The following is a 16,165-nucleotide window of genomic DNA, read 5'->3' as shown; positions in this document are numbered from 1 at the left end:
ATTAGCTTATATGTAATTAGTTGTTATTTAAAATTTTGCTCCCGTTAGCATTAAAATACTGATGACATGCACTGTAATGAAGAATTAAAATGCTACTGGCCCTTTAATCAGTCTGTTAATTTACTCCGCGCGTTCCGTTGCAGAGCAGACACAGGACAGAAGATGGCCACTGGTTACATGTCCACATCACATGTCCTCCCTCTGCCTGGGCAGTACATGTGATCACGACTATGTAGTCGGTTGTTTGCACTGCATCCAGTATGGCCGGTGTTTTGTTGATGGCAGTTATACATCATTACTATGGTAATGGAGCAAGAAAACCTGTTAGATGATTACTGGGAGCAGAGCATAAGAGGGAGGAGGAGTTACTGAGAGCTAAAGGATCTTGGGACTTGTTGTTTGCAGCGGCAGCCATCTTGGTGATAACTTTAGAGAGGCCATAAAATTTTGTGAGTCATAAAATCAAACTATTTAAGCTTCATTTTGTGACTAATGACATTAAGTTTTGTTACATTCATTTATTTTTAGCACTATGGGTTTTTGTATGAGACGTTCATATTCCCGGAATACCCCTTTAATGAAAATGGTATAGAACCTTATACAATCACCGGCCACTTTCTTAGGTACACCTGCCCAACTGCTCGTTAACACTTAATTTCTAATCAGCCAATCACATGGCGGCAACTCAGTGCATTTAGGCATGTAGACATGGTCAAGACAATCTCCTGCAGTTCAAACCTGAGCATCAGTATGGGGAAGAAAGGTGATTTGAGTGCCTTTGAACGTGGCATGGTTGTTGGTGCCAGAAGGGCTGGTCTGAGTATTTCAGAAACTGCTGATCTACTGGGATTTTCACGCACAACCATCTCTAAGAAAAAACAGTGAGCGGCAGTTCTGTGGGCGGAAATGCCTTGTTGATGCCAGAGGTCAGAGGAAAATGGGCAGACTGGTTCGAGCTGATAGAAAGGCAACAGTGACTCAAATCGCCACCCGTTACAACCAAGGTAGGCAGAAGAGCATCTCTGAACGCACAGTATGTCGAACTTTGAGGCAGATGGGCTACAGCAGCAGAAGACCACACCGGGTGCCACTCCTTTCAGCTAAGAACAGGAAACTGAGGCTACAATTTGCACAAGCTCATCGAAATTGGACAGTAGAAGATTGGAAAAACGTTGCCTGGTCTGATGAGTCTCGATTTCTGCTACGACATTCGGATGGTAGGGTCCGAATTTGGCGTCAACAACATGAAAGCATGGATCCATCCTGCCTTGTATCAACGGTTTAGGCTAGTGGTGGTGGTGTCATGGTGTGGGCAATATTTTCTTGGCACTCTTTGGGCGGCCCCTTGGTACCAATTGAGCATCGTTGCAACACCACAGCCTACCTGAGTATTGTTGCTGACCATGTCCAACCCTTTATGACCACAATGTACCCAACATCTGATGGCTACTTTCAGCAGGATAATGCGCCATGTCATAAAGCTGGAATCATCTCAGACTGGTTTCTTGAACATGACAATGAGTTCACTGTACTCAAATGGCCTCCACAGTCACCAGATCTCAATCCAATAGAGCATCTTTGGGATGTGGTGGAACGGGAGATTCGCATCATGGATGTGCAGCCGACAAATCTGCGGCAACTGTGTGATGCCATCATGTCAATATGGACCAAAATCTCTGAGGAATGCTTCCAGCACCTTGTTGAATCTATGCGACGAAGAATTGAGGCAGTTCTGAAGGCAAAAAGGGGTCCAACCTGTTACTAGCATGGTGTACCTAATAAAGTGGCCGGTGAGTGTATATTGATAAGTTGCTTGATATGTTCCCCTATATACAATTAAAAGAATATCATAAAGTGGCCGACCCCTTTGCCAGCCCTGCAAAATCTTGTCCCCTTACTCCCAAGTCCACCCTAAATACGTATGTTGCAAAGAGGAGTTATCAAAAATTCCTGCCTCTAGATGTGCAAAGATGTTGGCAACATACCCCAAGAGACTTGCTGGTGTCATTACATCTAAAGGGGGTATTCAAGGGAAATTAATACTTTTTCAACTCTGCTTAATAGCGTATGCGCTCTTCTGCCCTTCCAAACAAATTGGCTTCACATAATAATCAGCTTTGGTATTTCTGGCTGCTCTTGTGTGTCACTGAAAACTTCTCCCACCATTCTTAGGATTCTTCCATCTTCTTTGTTGTAATTGTACACTGATTTCTGTGTCATATTGGTTATCCTGAAATAGTACAGATGTTGAAATGTTATTTAACCTTGTGCCTGACAAAGAAAACATAACAAAAGTGGAATTTTAAAGCAGCATCTATTTATAAAGCACTGAATAATACATACATTGATAATTGTTGTGGTGATTGGATATGCTTACATAACCAAGAGAATAAAATGGTTACACACGTCACATGTAGCATGGAAAAAGTGCACAGTATGAGACTTTTACAACATTACATTACATCACTGGGGTCAAAGTGAATCCACAAATATACACATAGAATGTGCTGGAGGTGGGGATGAGAGACTTAAAGAGAACCCGTCAGGCAAATTAACCCCTGAAAAGACATTTATTTTTATAAACTGCCATTAGAAAGCATTGCCCCTATACATACATTGTCCTTCTACATGCCTGTAAACTTAACAATCAGGTACTAAAGCTGTATGCAAATGACCTGAGATGTCCAATGAATCATTATCATATTCAGTAGTCCAGCTTATTCATAAGTGGGAGGTACAGCCATGATTCCAGTGCTTGTCTAACAGCCTGTATAATGATGTGAGCTATAATGGTATAATGACTTCTCTATGTTCTTCCTGGTGCTGGAGGCCACGTCCCCTGCAGCCTGTGTGTATGAGATAATCCTATACAAATGACTGACAACCTGTATAATGATGTGAGAAACAATGATGTAATGGCTCCTCCATGTGCTTCCTGGTGCTGGCGCCCCCTGCAGCCTGTGTGTATGAGATACTCCTATACACATGACTGACAGCCTGTATAATGATGTGAGGTATAATGGTGTAATGGCTCCTCCATGTGCTTCCTGGTGCTGGCGGCCCCGTCCCCTGCAGCCTATGTGAATGAGATACTCCTATACACATGACTGACAGCCTGTATAAATAAAGTGAGTTATAATGGTGTAATATCTCCTCCATGTGCTTGCTGGTGGCCTGCAGCCTGAGTGTGTATAGGAGAGATACAACAGCTCCATGCACCCATGTTATAGCAGAACATGTCAGATTCATATGTAGCTGATGTCTGTGTCTCTCACCAGTGTGATTGGGAGTACAACATGTCAGCAGATAAAGCACAGACACTAGAAATGCTTTACTATACATTACACACAGAAATGAGCAGGGAGAGGGGTTGGGAGGGGTAACTGATGACATCACTGCCTCTCCCCATGTGCCGGGCGTCATTTACATAATAAAGAAAATATTATTTTACAATGATTAGTGTATGAATTGACTTGATAAGGGCTGGAACAGAATCCTTGTTAGCTTTTCCAACAGGTAGTGGTGACAGGACTAGTGACAGAGACCTGAGGACAGGTGTCCTTTCAGCAGTGCAGCTGCAAAAGCGAAAGGTGAGCTGGGGAGCCAAGTATTATGGAACATCTCGTATTTACCCATTGTGTCTTTGATGGGGATCTGGGGATCTCCATAGCAGGGGGATAATAATAATTTTGTTGGACAACTTCTGTATGGCCCAATTGGGAAGTAACTTAATAAAGGGCTGTACGTGCCTCTAGTCATAAAAGGAATTCTCTGAGGACCAGGAGGTACATGAAAAAATAAGGAGACAAAGAAGCGCTGGCCTCGTGTAATATGTTTAACAAAAACTAGCAGCTAGGTTAGAATAATCCTCACCTTTTGGAACTGCTATGAGCGCCTTGTAGTAGTAAGCAATGTAGCGTATCCTGTTCCAGATGCAGGATCGCAGAGTGACCATGGAAGAGACCCGAAGGAGCAGTGTGGAGGGATTCTGGTGCTCAAAAAAGACAATTCCTGATAGCCAGGGGCAATAAAAATTCTTCGGGTTTGTTGTGGTTTAAAAGGCAACGCGTTTCGGCTCAGTTCATGAGCCTTCATCAGGCATAATAATGCATGTTATATGTCACATATATACACTAAACAATCCAAAAAAAAAGATCGGGAACAGATGGGCTTTGTTATGTCACAGGGACACACTCCCAAAATAAAATATAGAAAGAAGTAATAAAACACCAGATGTATATTATTAAGAATAAACTATTAACTTATAAAAGCAGTCTGTATTTTTAATTTAATATAATGTTTAAAAAACTTGCGGGGTAATTAAGCAACCGTAAGAGGAACAAGGTTTGTATTGTAAAGTGGTCCGGAAGTAAATCCCGGCTCCCGGTAACGTGACCACACGGGATATACTAGAAGAATGGAATGTCAGGCTTGCAGTGAAGGAAGCGTGTGGTAACCTAGTAACCAACCTAGCAACGCGGAGGTCTCGCGTTGAATATGACGATAATAGGAAACTAAGCAACAGTAGGTGCTATACGTACTTTTTGATGCCACTTTCCTCTAGCGGGAGACCCCGCTCTGCACACTACTCCCAGCGCTGCAGCAGTCATAGTACTGCGCCTCTCCTCTATATCTGCTCCTATACCTAGCAATCCGTGCCTGATGAAGGTCTGAATTAAGACCGAAACGTTGCATAAATTGTTATTGGATTGCTTTTATCGATCACATTGGAACTAAAAATAAAATAAGAATTCCTGATTTCACAAAAAATATAAGGAGTGCCAAGTTTTTCTTCATTTGAAAACATTATAAAACCTATACAAATTTGTTATCCCCCTTGTTTGCACCGACCGAAAAAATGAAGTAGACATGTCATTTGCGGTGCAAAACAACTTAAAATCCAAGCCCACAAGAATTCGGCACAAATGCAATTTTTCAACATTTTAATTGCATTTGGAATTTTTTTCCCCCAGTACACAGCAATGGAATATTAAATAAAGTCACTATGAAGTGCAGAAAACAAACCCTCACACGGCTCTTTACATGGAAAAATAAAAACGAAAAAGGGATTAAGCCCTTCCTGACCACCTAGATTTAGCGCTCATTACTGTGAGACATACAGTAACTCCTGAACATTCCATGTGCAAAAACTATTTGTTTCTTTGTGCAATCATTCTGTCAGCGGTGTTCGTATCCAAAGACAATAATCTGGTTTCCCATCCAAGGGCCAGTCCCATCCAAGTCAACATCTGCAAAGAGTTTGTATGTTCTCTCCGTGTTTGCATGGGTTTCCCCCGGGTCCTCCAGTTTCCACCCACACTCCAAAACACACTGGAAGGTTGATTAGATTGTGAGCGCCATTGGGGACAGGGACCAATTTGGCAAGCTTGGTGCAGCGCCGCATAATCTGTCTGTGCTATATAAATAAAGAAATTATTATTAATTATTAACATGGGTAAGTTTATGGGAAATTATCTTCACACAGGTACACTTTTTTGAATAACATGCAATTGAAGAAATGTTTACATATGGGGAATGAATTAAATGAAATGCCAATGCCCAGGATTTTCTTTCTATTCTCCAGAAAGCACACTACAGCCACCTAGCTGGACCGTTATCTGCCGGTAGTTAGTCAATAGGGTTCTATGGGAACTTGTCACTAGCTGCATTTGTGAAACATGTGGTGACAGGTTCCCTTTAACATCAAACATGACTCTCAAAAAGCCTAATAACATGAAGTGGGATTAAAGACCGCTCTGTGTGGCACCAGTGTGGCCAGTTGCAGATGTTCCCTTGTTTTCTGCTCACAGAAGGGTCACAATCTCTTTCTTTATTCAGTGCTATATCCAGGGTATTGTTATCATGCAAGTAAGATGAGAAAATACATAGGCACTAAAGCTAGTCCTTTGGGAGGCCTCTACTTTGCAGTTGGCCACTGTTACAAAACATTTCTAGGGTAAGTTCAAGCCGCTAATAGGGTTACCCATATAGTATTTACCCACGTAAAGTTTTAGTAAGGCCAACAGGAGGGGCAGATCACATGACCTGCTGGCATCAGGACTCAGGACTTCCTGTGACATCCTGGGTTCTGCTGGCTCTCGGCCGATGGCCATCACTGTCTGCAAGCCTCCTCAGTCATAACCACATAATTTACTCATCTCTGGTTCACCACCAGAACTTCGTTGTACACATGGGCCCATTGAATATTTTTATGCTTTCAGCCAAACCCTTTAAGATATAGTATTATAAAGTTTCTTGTATGCATTTTTAATTTTCCAATTTATTGAAAAGTTATTATCTAATTAAAAAATAATTTTGTTTATTTTATTAGGTGCGTGTTGTTTGCTCTGCAGAGACACCTCTACAAAGTTTGTTTATGCAAAAGCTTCAAGATTCTGTGGATGTGGAATCTAGAATACTCCTTGATGATCTTGAAATTAGTCAAGTAGGTGGATGCTAAGCAGTTGACCACATGCAATATTTATCATATTTACACTGGTGCTTTTACAATTGGTGATGGAGTTGTCCAAGATTTCTTTCTTCTAGAAACCGATTCATCTATTTCTGTCATCAATGAGTGTTCTCTGCCGTAAAAAGGAAAACATCACATGTCAAGGATGTATAGAGTGGGTTTATGGGCTGAGCACACTCCATAAACAGTGCATGTCAGCCATGGGGTTCAACTGCATAATGCGATCTGTGTGGTAACCCTCTAACTCAGTGATGGCGAACCTTTTACAGACAGAGTGCCCAAACTACAACCAAAATCCACTTATTTACTGTGAAGTGCCAGCATGGAATTTCATGCAGTAACTTATTGCTACCTGTTCTTCCACATCTTTCAATTGTATCTGCCTCCTAAAGGCACCAATAAAGTTAACAGAAGGAAGGCAAATTCAAACTACCATTGTAGCTTCTCTCCAGGGCCTCTCTGTACAGGAGGAATGGTGGGTCTAGCAGGACAACCTCCAAAGGTAATGTAGTTGAGTCAATACCTTCTTACTTTCCCTCCAGTTCCAAACAGCCAATATAGAGTCACTGCTCTAGGCGCTATTTTAAAGCATCTCTTAAGTTGCCTGGGACTGCAGGAAGACTCAGTATTTGGTGAACTCTGTCCTTGGACGATGGCCTGAGTGTCCGCAGAAAGGGCTCCAAGTGCCATCTCTGGCACCCGTGCCATAGGTCCGCCACCACTCTAACTGCTGCCCCCAAACGCGATGGCGGCACTTAAAGTGTAACCGTCATTCTGAACAAAAAAAACCTAAAATACATAATTCTGCTCCAGGTGTCCCTGGGAATCATTCCTTAAACTTTTTTCCCTCTCGGTCCTCATTTAGTATCTTTTTTGGCCCATGGCAACCATGGTTTACAGCTCTCAAAAAAATACAATCAGTAAGATAGAGGGGCGATGCCTGCCTCCTGTCACCTCATCACGAGCACCATATCTATCTATCTATCTATCTATCTATCTATCTATCTATCTATCATCTATCTATCCATCTCATATCTATCCATCTCCTATCTATCTATCTATCTATCTATCTATCTATCTATCTCATATCTATCTATCACATATCTATCCATCTCATATCTATCTATCACATATCTATCCATCTCATATCTATCTCATATCTATGTATCTATCTAATATCTATCTATCTATCTCCTATTTATCTCCCATCTATCTATGTATCTATCTATGTATCTATCTATTCTCTATCTCATATTTATCCATCTATCTATCTCATATCTATCTATGTATCTATCTATCTATCTGTGTGTATATATATGTATGTATGTATCTATCTATCTATCTATCTCATATCTGATTCCTAGCTATCTCCTAACTATCTAAGTAACACTCCAGCACAGCACATGTGGGCACAGCTTGCAGACTTTGAGAGAGTCTCCTGCCACCTTCTTGTGAGAGGTGATGGGGGGAGGAGAGGTTGCAGTTTCTGTCTGTGTGGATTATTTGTTTATACACAAGTGTAGGGAAAGCTGAGGAGAGATATGAGTTTAGGTGCTTGGTTATTACATTAGTGAGGGCTTCTCCCTGCACATGACTGAGTGCTTGGGCAGTGAGCCATGAGGTAATCAGCTGATTGCAGGGAGAGAGATGGGGCCGTGTCTCCTCCTGCATAGTCTCTCTTCCTTTATGAAGACGGAATGTCCATAGTAACAGCTATCTGAGCAGTCACTGCCATCAGGGGAAGTCTGCAGAATACAAGAGGAAGGAGCAAGATTCGGGTAACTAATCCAATTGCAAAAGGGCTTAAAATTACCTGCCCTACAATATATCAAAAGTTTTTTAAAATGACGGTTACACTTTAAGTGATTGAGTCACATGGACACTGCCATCTTAGATCCGGCTGCCATCCGCATTAATTCATCGGCATTGATTTATCGGTGGGCACTGATTCAGTGTGGGTCCCATGGCTGTCGTAGCAGGATCTGTTAAGGGGCCTGCCGTCAGCAGGCTCTTTTACAGATCCAGTGAATTTACAATATACTGCAATACTTTAGTATTGCAGTATCTTGTATAAGTAATCAAACATTTAAGGTCTAGAAATATATTAAAAAGACAAATCTGAACAAAATTCAAATCACCCTCCTTTCCTATTAACACACATACACATGTTAAATATCACCATATCCCAAAATGCCCGCTCCATCAAAACATTACAGTGGTTATTACTGGTGGTAAACCGCGTAACAGAAAATAGCCCATTTTCACAACGCATATAAATTTGAACAAAAAGTGATCAAAAGGTCCAAAAGTGATTAACAGTGTGGTTACAGCTGTCTGCGCTCCTCTATGGTTGATCATAAACTTATCTGATGATTTTGTTTCTGTGCTTGTTCACCCTAGGATTCATCTGCAGAATTGTCTATGTTCACTGGTGAAGAGGAAGTCTTTGCATTTCAGCGCACTTTATCCCGTCTTACAGAAATGCAGACAGACCAATACTGGAGAGATGGAGACCGAAATCTGTATTAGTGCCAAACCATGTAAATAATACACTACATCACTTTATGGGAAGTAACATTACCTCTGATGTGCCCCTCCACACAGGGACTACATACCATTCTCAGGACCTCTATTTTACAAAAATCTTTTAACATTTCTTATAGAAGGATGTACATCCAAGCTATTTAATTTATATGTAATGGCCACTTTTATCAGTTATTAGCCAAATATTTATTTATATGCATATTATTATTGTGTCATTCTGTGTACCAGGGTGGTCGGTGTTATAATGTACAAGCTGGCAATGAATTCTATACCTTTTCTTACAGAATATCTGTAAAAAAAAACAACTAAAAGGTGGTTATGTAGGTTCTTCATGGTGTACAATCATTGGGAGCTCATCTCTAAAGAGAACCAGTGCTGCAATATATTTATTATAGTTACCGTATCTTCATTTTACTGGGAATATGCCACAGTGCTGAACTTTCCTGTCCCTAGTGGCCGGGGTTAACTGCCAAAGGTAGAAGTGGTAACTGAAATGGGTGCTGCACATGGTGACAATGTAGATTAGAAATCTACACATTGTATTAAAACATCCAACCAAACATTCTTACATTCTGTGATTTCTTCTCACCACACAAACAAGGGAATTGGCTGTGCAAGGTGAAATTCCTGATTTTATGTTTATCCACTAATACATGTAATTGTTAATGTAATTAATCCTTGTAATTATTGATTGTATATATTATTACTTCCAGTTCGCTGCCTCTTTGCAAGCCTTAAAAACAGTAGCATTCTACACTATGGGCTGATATACTTTTTTCTATTATAGTAAAAAAAAAATTTAAAATATGTCAGGAATAAGAAAAGTAAATTTCTTGAATATTTCTTGAATATCTAATAGTCATGTTATTGGGATTTTAACAAAATGAAAAGATGGAGATAGAAATCTTAAAGGCTATTGAAACTTCCTAAATGCACAAGAACACAACTTTCTGTGTAACTCCTTTAGCAGAGAGAGGTTGTACTTTGCAAATCAGGCAGTGGACATTGGGAAAAACTTCCAATCTTCAGAGAAGGACGATATCCTTTCTAACCACTAAAAATTGCATCAATATTTGTTACGTATATGCAAAGTAGCACACTTATTACAGCAGAGGCCAGCTTTAGCTTTCCCCAACACCATAATTCCCAACGTTTCAGATCCAGCAGGACAGTCCCAGGAGGGAGGGTCATCACATGGGAAGGGAGGAGGGTTTCTGTGACTAAAGGCCCCCTGAACACACTCACACTAAACCCTCCTCCCTTCCCAGGTGCAGGGAACTCACTGTGCACACAGGGCCAGATTATAATTTGTGGGCGGCCCACAAAATTTACCAGTGAGGGGCCACAAAATTCCTAGTGGCTGCCCTGGGCAGAGGTAGATATGTCTTGAGCATCCAGACACAGAGGTGAATGCAATGGTGAATCTGGGAACAGTGTATGGCAGGCACAATGTTAGGATGTAATTGCTTCATGGCCACACTCAGAAGCAGAGATGCTGCAGTGGAACCAGGAGAAGTGAGTATTTGATTTATTTTTATTGACATTAGATTTTTATAGGTGGGGAGCAAGAAGGCAACATAAAAAAATATATAAGAAAGGGCTACACAATTAGTGCATTATAGACTGGGCCTAAGAAGTGAGGGAGATACTGAAAAGTTGGGGGTCACATAAAAGTAGACATAAGTGGGGGCTACAGGAAGGAAGGGCTCACTTTAGGAGGCATTATTCACCGGGGTGGGGGCACAGGAACCAGGCATTTTACATTATGGGTGGTGCACAGAAGGGGTACCATTATAAAGGGTGGAGTTTCAAAGGAAGAAAGCATTATACCATGTGGGGTCACCCTACTGGCTGTTAATTCTCTATTGTATGTTACGAGGTGGCATGATGTTACTATGTGCAGGTTAAGGTATGCATCGTTACTAATTTCTGAACTATATGTAAAGGGTAGTAAATTAAACTGCAACCATAACATGGTGCCCTATAAATACATGCAGCCAGTATGGGAATTTTGAACTTTTGAATATCAGTCATAACAAAGCCAGTAAATGTTGTAAAAGCACAATGCCTTTTAATTCTTTTAATATCTTATTGTATTAGACTTTTTAAACTATCCGAATTGCCTCAAGTTAAGGACTGTGAACTCTTCAAGTTCCCTAGTTTCGACTCCAGCTCCACCTAAATAGTCACCGACTCCATCTCTATGACTCCGTAGACCTTTTTTCCTGGTCACTGTAGCAGTGATAAATGTGGGCACTCCTTCCCTGTGCCTTATTCCTCTGATCTGTTGCAGAGGAGCTTCACTACTGAGCATGTACATAAAGCGCAGCACGCATTCACCTTAACTAAAAACCTGAAAGAGGTGCACAACCTGCACCGACAGGCCACATGCAGCCTGTCAAGCCATGAGTTGTGGTCCACACCCTGTTGACAGTAATAGTCCAATGAGCACTCCATAACTAATGGACGCTTTCATTGATGCAGGAGGCCCTGGAGCGATAAGTGCAGCTGATTTGGCCTCTCTCAGGTCACTCTGTGTCCTGATAATGGTTATATGCATCTGGGTAAGGACAAGGAGCACAGCAGCCTAGGTTAGCAGTAGAGGACCTAGGAGCAGTAAGTACTTGTCAGCTGTACTATACTGCTCCGGGTTTCTCTATCTTTCCTGGCACAGCTCTGGTGTAGGTCCTGATGCCCGCCCATACCACCGCACAGGACACAGAAGAGAAGAGGACCCGGGAAAGAAGAGCATTTTTATTGTCTGTTCTGGGGTTTTGTCCAGTGTTTGTCTGCTTTGTGGTTCCTCCCGTATTAGTAGTTTTATACTTTGGGGGTCTCAAGTATCATTGTCTGCTATGTGGTCTCCAGTATCAGTAACTTTCTGCTCCGGGGGTCTGCAGTATTTGTACTTTTCAGCTCTGTGAGTCTCCAGTATTTTTTTTTCTGCTCTGGGGGTATGCTGTAATCTGGGGATCTCTTCATTATTATTACTGTCTGCTCTCGGGCCTGCAATATCATAGTAATCTGCTCTGAAGTCTCCACTATTATTGTTTGCATTGAATGCAGTATTTTGTTGCTGGGGTGATATTCATTTTTGTACTTATACATTTCTGAGGTGGCATTGTGTGCTCTATTGGGCATCTAGGGTGCTGGTTACTGATACTGCCTCTTAAAGTTGAGCAGTGTGACAATATGGCCCTGAATGACAATAAATGTAGTTGACTCCTGGCCTACCGTATATACTCAAGTATAAGCCGAGTTTTTCAGCACAATAAATGTGCTGTAAAACCCTAACTCGGCTTACACTCAAGTCTGTGGAAAAAAAGTCTATGGACATGTGCTTGTTGGCTATATACTGGGGAGGCAATGACCAATGCATTTCCCACCCAAGGCTTATACTCAAGTCAATCGGATTTCACAGTTTTTTGTGTTAAAATTAGGTACCTATCAACAAAGGTATTTTATAAAGTGTGGCCATATTAAAGTATCGTTTGGTGCCTTTTTTCTGTTACTATGGTATATTTCTTAAATAACATGTTTGACTTTTACTTTAACACCAGTATAACTTTGATATGGTTTCTATAAATCTTCATACTGTAATATATAGCAGACAGCCAGCAATATGAAAACTAGACCCTGAAGTCTGCTCCTAGTTAACAGTGATGCTGTTGACCTGTTGTGGTTTAGGAAGGGGAATATTTCTTCTTATAGAAATTGCCTTTGCCTTTGAAATTATATGGAGTCTTAAAGGCTATGCATGCTCCGCTGCGTATTATGGGTAAGGAATAAGAAAATTAGTTTTTCAGAATTAGAAAAGGAAAACTATGGTAGTATACAGTGCTCATTTTGATTACATAGAAATAAAGATTGTTTTACTATATTCGGCTGGTAATAAACAGGCCCCTGTTTTGTTTCATGTACATGCAGCACTCTTTGTACTATATGTTATGGAACAATTTGTGTCACATTTGGCCACATACGATATCATTATTTTAGGCAGCACATTACAGTTTCCAACAGCTGGATATAGGATTGTCTGACAAATAAGCACTTGCCTCATGCAGATTATCAGCCTGTGTAAAAGGTACTTAAAACTGTTTTTTCAATCAAGCATAAAATACAATTATATAAACTGCTCCATTTCAGTTTAATGTAGACCAGAATCTGTAAGAAAACAAACCGCAGATAGTGAATTTGTACCTACCTATTATTTGATATAACATATACAGGTGGTCCCGACACAAGAACACCTGACTTAAAGACAGACCTCTCTGTCCTCTGTGACCTCTGGTGATGCTCTCTGGAGGCTAATAATTTACTGAACCTTATTCCCAGGCTGTAGAGTTATCAAAGATGTCTGCAATAAAGCTTCATTGGTAATTTGTCTTCCCATTGCCAGCCACAATTTTGAAAATCCAATTAAAAAACATTGGGGGTCATTTACTAAGGGCCCGATTCGCGTTTTCCCGACATGTTACCCGAATACTTCCGATTTGCGCCGATTTTCCCTTAATTGCCCCAGGTTTTTGGCGCACGCGATCGGATTGTGGCGCATCGACGCCGGTGTGCATGAGACGGAAATGGGGGGGCGTGGCAGAACGAAAACCCGACGGGTTCGGAGAAACCGCCGCATTTTTAAAAAAAAAAAAGTGTCCCTGGACACGCGCTTACCTTCACCCGGCAATGGGTCGTGAACTCTGGCGGACCTTGGCGGACTTCAGCGCATCAGCAACACCTGGTGGACATCGGAGGAACTGCCTTGGTGAAGTGCCGGAAGACCCGAATCCACCGTAGAGAACGCGCCACTGGATCGCGAATGGACCGGGTAAGTAAATCTGCCCCATTGTGTGGAGTAACACTAATATACCTGTTCTGACTTGCATCCTGTCCGCAACTCTGGACTGCCTGTATGCAAAAGTATTTTCATGCCCATACTTATTTCCAAATATTTATGGATAAGAATGTATTTATGTAAGAATGTTATTTTCAGCTGACTGATGGCTGCACAATAAATCCCATTATATAATTTTAGTTTGTGGTGTTTTTTTTTTTTTAATCTGTAATTTTTATTTTTACTAACTTGGCTGACGATGGAACAATTGGGCATTATTAATTGGTTTTGATGTGTAACAGATCACAAGTAAACACATAGAGCACTTATACATTCCTAAGATGTGATTTTGGCCCATTCTCAGGTGCGATATTTTGGTCTCATTTGACTAGACAATAATCTTCAATTTTTTGCAGACTTGTTTTTGAACAAGATGTTTTTGAACAAATATTAAGGGTGATGCCACACATGGCGTTTTCAGTCCGTTTTTAAGCATGTGTTTTCAGTCTATTGAAAAACACATGCGTTTTGACCAATTTTTGTCAATTTTTCCCAATTATCCTAATAAATAGGTTGTAAGCAGCCAATTGCATGTAAAACAGCCAAAACCAGATGCGTTTTTAAAACACATGCATTTTTTAACAGACTGAAAGCGCTTGCTTAAAAACGGACCAAAATCTCCATGTGTGGCATCACCCTAAAGCATAACTCCAATTTTCGAACAATTTTTTTTTACCAAATTCTAACATGTGATTCTGCCTTTTAATCCCATTACAACTTGGCCATTTTACACCTTCTGCCCTACTATTTGTCTGGATTCCTACAACTGGGGCAGCTTCTAACTTTAGTACAGAATCATTGTCCTAAAGCAACAGATGAGAGGGATGGGGACTGTTTTTCCAGCAGGATGGGGCTGCCTTGGGCCTATTGCCCACAAGCGAGTTTATTGCATCCAACTTGCATCAAACTCACATTGTGTGTTTGCTGGAACGTCCATCCTGGACTTCAGAAACTGGAACTCAACTCTGCACGTCATTTCAGTTCTGGTTGCTGAGCTTACGGACCGGAATTCCAGCAAGCACATAATGCAACTAGATTTGTGCAGGGGTCATAACTCCTCTCCTGGCCAGAGATTTGTTCTTCAGCACTTCATGTCATCACTGACTTGCTTTTTTGATTTTGCCTACTGACCTATTGGGCATGCAGTGTCCTGCTGCTCCAACAGCTTATTGTGTAACGCACTGCTGTCTGACGAAACCCTGCTCCTCTCATCTACTGGCGGAAAGTGAAACAGGTATTCTAGAGCAACTCCAAGGTGCCAGACACTTGGCAAACAATTCTTATTATCTGAGTTCTAGCTTCTTCCCAATGACTGCCACACATGTACCTTGTTACAAGTACGGCTCTGCTTGAGATCACAGAAGAGGCCGGTCCAACAGGTAACTGACTGACTGTGCTGTATTCAACAGCAGAAAACATGATCAATGATCTTCACTCTGTACTGTGATTTTGCCTGTAACTCAGCGACCCCCTCCTCCGCACACACTTCTCCTCCTGCAGTCCCAGGCAGCCAGGTCTTATCGTGATCAGCAATATTGTAGAGTTACATGTCATGGCTGCATGAAATATCAGCGCCCAAGATGCTGCCCCTCCTTATCCAGCAAGGGGTGCCGCCCGAGGCGAGGGGATCAAATCACCTCATGTGAGGTGCAGTCCTGCATGCAAGGTGAGTGTACTGTACATACAGGTCATGTTTGAGTGTATTACTTATTGTATTCAATTGTACCTGCTGATTTGTACAATAGTCTAAGAATTTAAATTAAGTTCTTTCTGCATCCAGATTATGGCCACAACAGTGGTGAGTAGTTTACATTCCTCTGTAACCAGTGCCCTGAGTTGGTTTTGTAACAATACAGGTGCTAAGGTCTTAAAACAGCTCACTGGTTATACCAATCATTTAATGTTTCTTGTGTGGCACCTTGTCAATGATATTATTTTTCACTAAGGGTGGTGTCACACGTGGCGTTTTGAACAAGTTTTTAGTCATGCGTTTTCAGCCCATGAAAAATGCATCCGTTTTCAATTAAGATAATTGGAAAAACCAGACAAAAACGGATGCGTTTTCAAAATGCATTGGGTTCTTAACGGACTAAAAACGCATGCCTAAAATTGGGTTAAAAACGCCACGTGTGACATAACCCTAAGTGGCAGGATTGATTTCTAATAACTGATAAATTTCAGCTGGTGTCACAACTTTCCATGGCTTTTTTTCACCTCTGTTTTTTTTTATCAATACGTTTTTTTCATTGTTACACATA

At 41.3% G+C, this 16,165-nt stretch overlaps 1 protein-coding gene and 1 long non-coding RNA gene across 2 annotated transcripts in view; one reads left to right on the top strand and one right to left on the bottom strand.

Annotated features, from left to right (window-relative positions):
* The window catches only part of AFG1L (AFG1 like ATPase), a 114,861-nt gene extending 100,814 nt beyond the window's left edge, over positions 1-14,047 (top strand). Inside the window, exons 12-13 of the mRNA XM_072141834.1 lie at positions 6,332-6,445; positions 8,873-14,047. Of these exons, the coding sequence (XP_071997935.1) occupies positions 6,332-6,445; positions 8,873-9,001 (243 nt within the window). The 3' untranslated portion in view covers positions 9,002-14,047. The remainder of the gene's footprint in view (positions 1-6,331; positions 6,446-8,872) is intronic.
* LOC140121792 (uncharacterized) lies at positions 1,958-6,583 on the bottom strand. The gene is made up of 3 exons (XR_011854184.1): positions 6,509-6,583; positions 3,874-3,994; positions 1,958-2,230 (listed from the first exon to the last, which is right to left on the bottom strand). It is a non-coding gene; the product is annotated as an uncharacterized lncRNA (long non-coding RNA).
* Positions 14,048-16,165: the final 2,118 nt, after the last annotated feature.

The sequence above is a fragment of the Engystomops pustulosus genome, chromosome 3 (genome assembly GCF_040894005.1).
Source record: "Engystomops pustulosus chromosome 3, aEngPut4.maternal, whole genome shotgun sequence".
NCBI lineage: Eukaryota > Metazoa > Chordata > Amphibia > Anura > Leptodactylidae > Engystomops > Engystomops pustulosus.
The sequence above is the reverse complement of the archived record's forward strand: the minus strand, read 5'-3'. Positions and strand labels throughout refer to the sequence as shown.